Source organism: Tiliqua scincoides, chromosome 11 (genome assembly GCF_035046505.1).
Source record: "Tiliqua scincoides isolate rTilSci1 chromosome 11, rTilSci1.hap2, whole genome shotgun sequence".
NCBI lineage: Eukaryota > Metazoa > Chordata > Lepidosauria > Squamata > Scincidae > Tiliqua > Tiliqua scincoides.
Genome location: NC_089831.1, coordinates 1,449,030 through 1,458,656, shown reverse-complemented (window position 1 = coordinate 1,458,656; position 9,627 = coordinate 1,449,030). Strand labels below are relative to the sequence as shown.

Genomic DNA, 9,627 nt, shown 5'->3' with positions numbered 1-9,627 from the left:
GAAGTGGTGGTGGAGGAGGTCTACTGATGGTGTTAGCCCCAAGAGCTAAAATGGAGCCTATGAGTCCCAGGTGATGGGGTAGCCCTGCCTGCGCATTTCCCAAAATCATTTGGAAAGAGTTTACCAGACTGAAAGGCAACGCAGACCTTGGTCTAATCTAGCAATACCAGTGTTTCTCAACATCTGTCTTCCACTTCACAGGGTCCACATTTTTTGAAGTACCACTGAAAGTAACTGGTAATGACATCATCATTGCCAGTTACTTCTGGGTTGGGAGGCCAGATGCAATGCAACAAACACCAGCAAAAGGCTCGGGGTGGACAGGAGGGTTTTTTACGAGCATGGAGAAGCACCCTTTGGAGCCTGCTACACTGTTTCTTGTGTCGCGTTCCTGTTCTCACTGCCACACAGCAGGTGTCCAAGAGTCCCATGAGTACTACCAGTCACCACCTCAAGTACCACTGGTGGTACCCCTACCACTGGTTGAGAAACACTGAGCAATAGTTTTCTTAGGATTGCAAAACAGAACCTCCATGTTCAGCGCAGTCTACACCTGTGAGAACCAGATGCTAGGGACAAACCAGAGGGGAAAGTCAGCACATTCAGTGCCCTGCTTGTGAACTTCCTTCCCAGAGGCTGGCCACAAGACACTGGACTCAATTGATGTATATCAGTTTGCTCTAGCAGGCCTCCTGTTTCTGTGTTTGCAGAGTATTCTAAAACCCCGGTATTTGGCCTCACTAATCGCTGCAGAGTCTGGATCCAATTTGTCAGACGGACACACGAACATACCTTTATTACTGCTTTTCCCCCTTTTAATTAACAACCATTATAAAAATAAAATTTGCTATTCACTACATAAGGTTCACTACTGGCGAGATACAATTATGCATTGCAGGAGAGGGCACAGCTGGGCAACCTCTTGAACTGACGTTTTGAAAAACAGTCATTCTCGTCGCTTCCAGTATAGCAGATCAAACACTCACATTTCAAATATTTCAGCAGACCAACAGTATTATTTCCAAGAAAAAAGAAATTGCACGCGCACACACACTGTTTGGTATTGGATGAATCAAAACCTTCTTTGTTTATATAAAAATATATAGATTTAGACTTGATGTTAGACAAATACCAGACCCCTGTTTCATTATTGCTGCACACAATTTCAAAGTTTTCATCTTTTTTGCGACTTTGACGTTTTTATAAAAAATTTAAAATTTGAAACCTAAACAAAAACAGAAATATTGAGGTGGTTTGAACCTGAATTCATGGAGGCTCTTTCGGCACTGCAGTCATTCCAAACTATATAAATATATAGATACAGATATTTAAAAAAAAAAATAGAGCAAAAAAATTCTCTCTTCAAACTGACATCCTGGTCAAGGATTTCTTGAGTACACTGGAGGCCACACATGACCGCTTATTAAATAGATACCAAAAAATATTTGTTCTTTACATTAAATACAAATTTGCTGGTTGGCAGTTACGGAACTGCTATGGTTGCTCCCATGGCAGTGACTGAGGAATGCATCACAATCTCCTCTTTGCAGTCAAGACCAAAGAATGACAAACTGGAAGCCACCTAGAATGGCCCTCGGCATTCACCCTTGAAGATGTCAATCACAAAAATATTTCAGAAAAGGTTAATAATGAAGGTTTGAGTGCACACGACCAGCACTGCCCGTCCCTCCTTGCCTCTGCCGGTCTCAAAAGCTTGAGAGCGAGGCACAGGCCAAACTGAAACCACCCCGGGACTCGGTGCATGTAGAGATTATGAGTATCCCTGATTTCTTGTAAGACTGGAGAGAAAAGGCCAAAACTGGATTCTAAGGAAGCTGAACATTCCAATTCAAGTCGACTTCTACAGAAAACAAACATGGACGAAAGTGACACAGTTTTGCGGGTAGAGACGAAATAACTTGACAAACATTCAGTGCTTTAGCATCCCAAAACAAGTTCCCCTCAGGCCTTATTCTGTTCTGCTAACGCTAATTTGGCTTTCGTTATTGATGAGGACACAAGGATCTGCCCACACTCCGCTGCCACGCAACCACCTTTCATTGCCACAGTCTGTGTGCAAAGTTCTTGTGCACGTACCACAGAAAGGGAAGAAGTGTGAAGGAGAGTCGGCGGGGTGGAAGAGGGCACCGTGAGACAAATCCCAAAACTGATGGGTGAGAACTTTCCGACATCTGTAGCAAGGCATGGCTTTGTGCAAGCACAAAAAAGCGACGCTCCGAAGATTTCTCCTTGGGAATCGCAATCACAGATTCAGCCTCTCATTTCTCCCTGACTCAGTCACTTGCTCACTCTCAGATGCTTCATTTTGCAAACTACTCTTCTTGGCCCATGCAAAAATATTCCCAGCATTGCACATGAGAGACCCCTGCTTGGCTTTCCAAGGCTATGTACAGAACAAGACATGCTGCTGCAAGACGTTTGTTACGTGGAGAAGGAAGGCAGAAGTGAGGTGAGAGGTGAAGGTGCTACTTCACACACCAAAAGGACAAATTATCCCTCATGTTCCATGATCAAGACTGTGTGCTTTGTGGAGAGGGAAGTCTTTGTTGGCTGCTCTATCTAAAGGAGCAGCGAAAAGTAGGGATAACCACAGCAACCACCACCCACCAAAGCTGTGAGTTCGGCATAAAGCGAAAGGGGAAGGATGAGCTGGAAGACGGGACTAGCCCCTCAGCCCCCAAATATTCCCAGGCACATACTTGGCCGTTCAAATTAACAACACACCTTGGACTCAAGTGGAAAGGTGCTTTCTACAAAAAGCAGGCTCCATTCTTCCTTTGTGGATACTTGGTATCCTTCAGTTAACGTTCCAGTCTGGAAACTGATCCCAAACTTGGTGCTTTGGGAAAAAAAAAGAGTCCGCATGATCCCCGTGGAAATAAAACCACTGCCAGATCTTTCAGCCTGGTCTTCAGAGAGATTTGGCTCATCTTCTTTCTGTATGCTCTGCTTGTACTGATGCAAAGACAGAGACATGAGACGGGGACCACTGGAAGTCTTAATTCCTCATTTCTAGGGAAGAGACAGGTGGGGATCGCAGTGGGTCTTGAACGACACCAGCGCTGCATAAAAGAGATTGGCTTTGAGCAGGAGGTGGAGGCAGACACTCAAACACCACTTTAAGTGTGACTCGATATGTACCTCGTATGGCATGCAGAAGAGCTAAAGGGACACCCGGATACAGGAGACAGGGGCACCCCAAGTTTCTGTGGTGGCCTTGTCGGGGGAAAAAACATGGTGGGGATTCAGCCTCTATGGGGAGGAGGAGACTGTAGAGGAGTGGTAAACCCCCACAGCTGTGTCGCTGGGGGAGCCAGTTCTCAATGCCCGGCTGATCAGTGCTGGCCAGCCTCCCGGATCCGGCACGCCACTGCGGTGATCAGCGCCGCACCCTTCCCGCTGCCGTCTTCTGACTGGAGAAAACTGACTTGGCATTTCGGCGACAGCAGCTTAACTGTTTCGTGCATCACAGAGGAGAAGCTGAAAGACACACATGGAGAGAAAGGTGAGAGGGGGCCAGGTCTGATCTCCAGGTGTAGTTTCCACCACAGGGCTTATAATTGTATACCCTGGTTCCTTCTTGCCTCTCCTCCCTCCCCTTCACTTTTTCTCTTGCATTTTAAGTGCCTTCTTGCTTAAATCGGCATTTCTCAAACTCTTGAGTCGTGACACATGCCACAACCTGATCCTCCATGCTGCAAAGTCTAACCCAGAGCTCCCAGAGGTCACTTCCTGGTTGTGCCAGGCCCATGACCCACTCCACTGGCCTCTGTAGGCGCAGAATGCCCTGCAGAAGCTACCAAAGTTATGGCGTGGCACAGAGCATCAGGCTGCAGCCCATCAGAGGATAAAGTGGATCACGGCACTAAAACATTTGAGAACTGCTGTCTTAAATTGTTCCTGTGTTTTGTAGCTTTTGCCTTCAATTGACAAATAACAATAGAAACCATTTTAAACAACTCCCAGAGGGATAGTTGGCTGCAGGAGAATTATTATTATTATTATTATTATTATTATTATTATTATTATTATTATTATTAACAGTATTTATATACTGCTTTTCAACAAAAAGTTCACAAAGCGGTTTACAGAGAAAAATCAAATAACTAAATGGCTCCCTGTCCCAAAAGGGCTCACAATCTAAAAAGATGCAAAGGAATACCAGCAGACAGCCACTAGAACAGACAGTGCTGGGGTGAGGCAGGCCAGTTACTCTCCCCCTGCTAAAAAAGGAGCACCCACTTGAAAAAGTGCCTCTTACCCAATTAGCAGGGGTTAAGCAGAGAAGCAAGAAAAAAAAAAATCTTATGGCACCTTAAAGATGAACAGATTTATGGCAGCAGAAGTTTTTGTGGGTTACAGCCCACTTCCTAGAGCGTGAAACGCCCAAATTCAAATTCTATCTGTCTGAATGTCCATAGAAACAGTGGCTCCCCAGCTGACTACATTGATCAGTAACTTTGTCCGTGAAATGGACACAAAAGCTGCTGCTGAAATAAGTGGTCTTAAGATGCCCCAAGATTCTTTGTTGTCTTAACTGCCACAGTCCTAGGGAGTGGGGAGGGGAGCTAAGCAACCCCTTCCAGCAAGCAGGAAATCTGGTTTCAGTTCTCATAACCAACAGAGGCAGAATTCAGTTGGAGTTTGCATGCAGTCAGGTCACAGGGCAGAGGCTCTGGGCACAAAAGTGAAGTTATGGGGACAGGGGGGAGAAGACACATGCTTCCAAATTTGCAAGTGTATGAAGATGTCAGATTGCTGGTCGTTCTAGCCTACAACAATCCTCTCTGGCTGGTAGCAGCTCTCCAGGACAGGAATTCCCAAACCTTTTAGCACTGGGACAGACTTTTTAAAGTGACACTCTATGGGGACCCAGCTAGGTTTATGATCTAGAAAGGTTTATTTAAAAATCTCAAAATATCTATAAAAGAAATAGAATTGATCTATTTGTGCACACACAAATATTTATTTACAAAGAATTGATCTACTTCTTTTAACGAGGTAGCCCTAATGAACGTTAACGAATGCTCTCCTTCCTTTTCCATTTCTCCTCAGAAAAACTAAGAAGACATAAAATCTTCTGAGGTTTTTCGAATTCTTTATTTGGGGGCATCAACTAAAACACATATGTACATATGTCTCTCTATGTACAGATGCCTGCAAGCTGCAGAAGCCGAGCACTTTGCATGATAATTAGCTCCTGCAGTGTACAAAATAGCCGCTGAGCTCTTTTTCAAGGCAATTAGCAGCTGTCTTGCAAACTCCAGGAGCTGAGCTGTTTGCAGAGTAATTAGCAGTTATCTGATGTTTGAACAACCTCAGGGCTTGAGGCAATTAGTTATCTGATCTTGCTAGTACTTGTGTTTACACTGGAGGCTCTGCTCAGCACTTCAGGACCCACCAGGAATCAGGTCGCGACCACCAGTGAGTCCTGATCCACAGTCTGGGAAACGTTAGGATCTTGGGCAGAGAGGGGCCTTTCCCCAACACTTGCCACCCTTGAGATACTGCCTGGTACTGCAGCTGCAACCTCTGAGCTATTACTCCTCCCTAAGAGCCAAGTCACCTGTAATGGAGCAAATGGGACAGAGCGCCAGAGCCTCTCACACCCAAAACAAAGATGCACTTTCTCAATCCCCCCAGGCCTGAGCAGAAGCAAGAATGAGGCCGTCAACTCTGCAGGGACGGCAGAACATCAGCAAACTCCTCACTCACGCAGAGCCACTTACTGGGGATGAAGTTTGTAGAGGGTCCCGTCCACACCAACAGTGACCTTGAGGAAGTCCAGTCCACGGTTCTCCCGGATCTTGTCCACCACGGCCGCCATCCCTGCCCCGCAAAGTTGAGCGGCCCGCCGAGCAACCACCGTGCAGACCTCCTTGACAATGATGCTGTCGTCACATGTACTCTCCAGGCCAAGGTGCTGGAGGATAGAGCGGACTTGGAGCAGGGCAAGGCGGTCACTGTCAGGACAGGAGGGAGAGAATTTAGCCTCAGAACAGAGATTTTCAAGGGCATGCTGACCTCCAAGGTCTTCGCCTCTTTGTGATGCCACTTCCAGCTTCTGGGCTCTTTTGAGGCTCTGCTTCTAGGGCAACTATCTGTAGTGACAAACCTTTCACAGAGCCAGTGGAGGAAGAGGGACAGACAATTCACTAGCAGAGACAATTGCCCTGGAAATAAAACCCAGAAGAGATTCTCAGTGATCTTCAGCCACTGTGCTCCAAACTCCTGTGGCAGCGGACCTTTGGCAGCACACCAATGTGCCACTGCACACTGGTTGAAAATAGCTGCCTTCGAAGCTGGGAGAGGGAAGCTCAGCTCTTAACGGATCCCATCAAAGGGACATGATGTGGTCTGAACTTCCATCAAGGAGTGTGGCAGAAGAGAAGAAGCTTCCAGGCCAGGGGAGGCAGCAGTCAGACAGACATCGGCAGCCAGAGGCACCATCAGTCCAGGCTGACGAGTCCTGTCCGGACCACAAGGTTCATCTTCTGCACTGACTACATCTATGGCGGCAGAATAGGCCCTAATAGGCCTAAGAATAGGCCCTCAGTTTGGCGGTACTTGTCGTAAGAGGCGACTAAACAGCCACTGGGTAAATGGGACTCGTCAGCCTGGGAAGGCAGCTCATCTGAGAGAAGGAAAACTCTGATCCCAAACCTCCCCTGCCTTGTGGCTACATCCAGTTATGGGAAAGGCTTCAGGAGTCAACCTCGAGGCAAAATCCGGAGCCGGAGTCCCTGAGGCAGTTCATGGCTGAACACAGTCACGTTCTGGCAACTCCTGCGACGCCACTGGAACCAACCGTATTGGCCTCTGCCTTTCCATTGGACCATTTCAGTGACATGGAGAGGGGGGATTTGCTGCATGGGTAACAGCCTATCCTCCATACCTACTTTACCCAGGCTTCGCGCACTGGAGAGGACGCTCTGTTCCAGAACCACCATTCAGAGTGTGACACCATAGTCTTCCGAGACTGAAGGATGCCAACTCATGATGGCGGCAGGTACATCTGCAGTATGTCTACAACTGTATGTGTGAAGGCAAACTCCATACAGCTGGGGACCCAGACATTTTCAGACCTGCAAGTGGCATGAAGCACTGCCAACTTGCATACAAGTGTAATAGCAGAAGCATGTGACTGATGCATGTATGGCAAGGGCATAGGCTCTGCAGTGCACAGACAACCCTGGTTGACTGAACAGGACAAACATGATGAGAGTCTTGCATCCTTCTGCCTGAAGCCTGATTGGCCAGTTCTAGAAACGCTAGGTCAAGTTCCATAACGCATTATGTCAGCCACTGTTCCCTATGCACTCCCCAAAGGTTCTGGTCATCCCAACATTTGCGTTACCTAGCACAACCACACACACAGGCTGAGAGTGGCATGTGACGCGGGAGTAGCCCTTTCGCAGGGAGGCCTCCTACAGTTCTCTGTGGCCAGAGTCTCTCTCTGACCTGACTCTTCAGATTCAACCCTCACCTCTCAATCTGAGACAGGAACTTGGTCTCAAAGATCCCTCTAGTCTTCAGCCGCTCCGAGATCCGCCCACGGAAGAGCAGGCCTTGCTTGGTGAAGTCAATCAGGATGTTCCTGACAATCTCTCCCAAGTACATCCCGCTGATCATCTTCTCATATCTGAGATAGAAAAAAGAGCAGTGGGGGGAAAGTCCCCCAGTCATTTTCAGGGTACGAAGAATTCAGCACAAGACGACTGCAGAGTAATTCCCCAACTATCTTGTGGATTGCAATTCTGACTCAGCCTTTTGTTCAGTGAGAGTTTAGGACAGAGAAAGGCAACTGGTGGCCCTGGATTCAGTTCAGGCCCCAGAGGTGGTGTTGACACTAGAGTCCACTGTGCCCTGGGACATGAGGAGTGGGGGGGCAGGGGTCCCTTGGTATGTGCATATGTGTACCACCCCAAGCACCTGAGAAAGAGGCAGGAAAAACATGTAAAGCTTAGGGTGGATTTTGATGCAACTCCCAGATCTGAATAAACCACATCAGTGGTTCCCAAACTGTGGGTTGGGACCCAAATTTTGGTGGTTCACAAAACTGAGCCACATGTGCGTTTACTTGTGAGTAGGCAAACTTATCTTGGTCCACTTTCAATGGCAGACTGATGGGAACCCAATGCCACCAGAATGATCCCAATCTGATGAACACAGGCCCCAACTCACTCTCAAGAAGGAAGCCCCTCACCTCCAAGCGGACAAGGAAAAAGGTATTGAGTCCTATGGAAAGTGAAAGTGAGCCATACACGTGTTTACTTGCACAAAAGGCAACTGTGCCTTGGCTCTTATCAAAGGTCAGGTGAAGGGGAATGCAAGGCCAACAGAATGATCCTGATCCTATGAATGTGGAATTCAACAACAGAGACCTTCTCCCCCCACCATAGCAAAATAGATAAAAACAGAGGGTTGAGCAGCCGGTAGAGTGAAACTTTTTCCATAGTCTTGTAAAGTTAGGTGGTTCCTGATAAGAGTCTCATTTTCAAAAGTGGGTTCTGGTGCTAAACAGTTTGGGAACCACTGAACTACATTGTTCTAGACCAGGGGTGTCCAAAGTTTTTGGCAGGAGGGCCACAACGTCTCTGAGACACTGTGTCGGGAGCCAGGGGGGAAAAAAGAATTAATTTACATTTAAAATTTGAATAAATTTACATAAGTTTACATAAATGAATATATTAATGATGAACTTATGTGAATGAATGAAGGTCTTGCAGTAGCTCAAGGCCTATAAAAGGCCTGAACGTGCTGGAATCCCTAGCACGTATGCACTACTGAAACAGAGACGCCTGCGTTGGCTCGGTCATGTCATGAGAATGGATGATGGCCGGATCCCAAAGGATCTCCTCTATGGAGAACTCGTGCAAGGAAAGCGCCCTACAGGTAGACCACAGCTGCGATACAAGGACATCTGCAAGAGGGATCTGAAGGCCTTAGGAGTGGACCTCAACAAGTGGGAAACCCTGGCCTCTGAGCGGCCCGCTTGGAGGCAGGCTGTGCAGCATGGCCTTTCCCAGTTTGAAGAGACACTTGGCCAACGGTCTGAGGCTAAGAGGCAAAGAAGGAAGGCCCATAGCCAGGGAGACAGACCAGGGACAGACTGCACTTGCTCCCAGTGTGGAAGGGATTGTCACTCCCGAATCGGCCTTTTCAGCCACACTAGACGCTGTGCCAGAACCACCTTTCAGAGCGCGATACCATAATCTTTCGAGACTGAAGGTTGCCAACTACTAACTATAAAAGGCCTTGCACAAAGCAAGGCTGGCCTTTCCTTTGCTGCCGCTACTGCATCACAGACGTGAAACAACAAGCAGTAAAGGGAGTCCTCATCCCACAGCTCACGCGAGAGGTCAAACAGTCTCCCTCAAGCTGAGAGCAGTTACTTCGGGCCAGTGTGGGCTCCAACAAATCTCTGGAGGGCCAGAGGCTCATTGGAGACTGGGGGCTCCCTGAGGGCCGCATTGAGAGGCCTCGAGGGCCGCAAGTGGCCCCAGGGCCGGGGTTTGGACACCCCTGTTCTAGACAGAAGAAGATCAGATGCCCAAGTGGGTACCAGTCTTGTGAAGACTTGGGCTCCAACTCTGCCCAGTCCAA

General features: G+C 47.9%; 1 protein-coding gene across 1 annotated transcript in view; it reads right to left on the bottom strand.

Moving 5' to 3' along the window:
• Positions 1 to 1,091: 1,091 nt before the first annotated feature.
• The window catches only part of LOC136662153 (hexokinase-2), a 55,221-nt gene continuing 46,685 nt past the window's right edge, over positions 1,092 to 9,627 (bottom strand). Inside the window, exons 16-18 of the mRNA XM_066639219.1 lie at positions 7,508 to 7,663; positions 5,751 to 5,984; positions 1,092 to 3,501 (exon numbers count right to left, since the gene is read on the bottom strand). Coding sequence (XP_066495316.1) covers positions 3,357 to 3,501; positions 5,751 to 5,984; positions 7,508 to 7,663 — 535 coding nt within the window. The 3' untranslated portion in view covers positions 1,092 to 3,356. The remainder of the gene's footprint in view (positions 3,502 to 5,750; positions 5,985 to 7,507; positions 7,664 to 9,627) is intronic.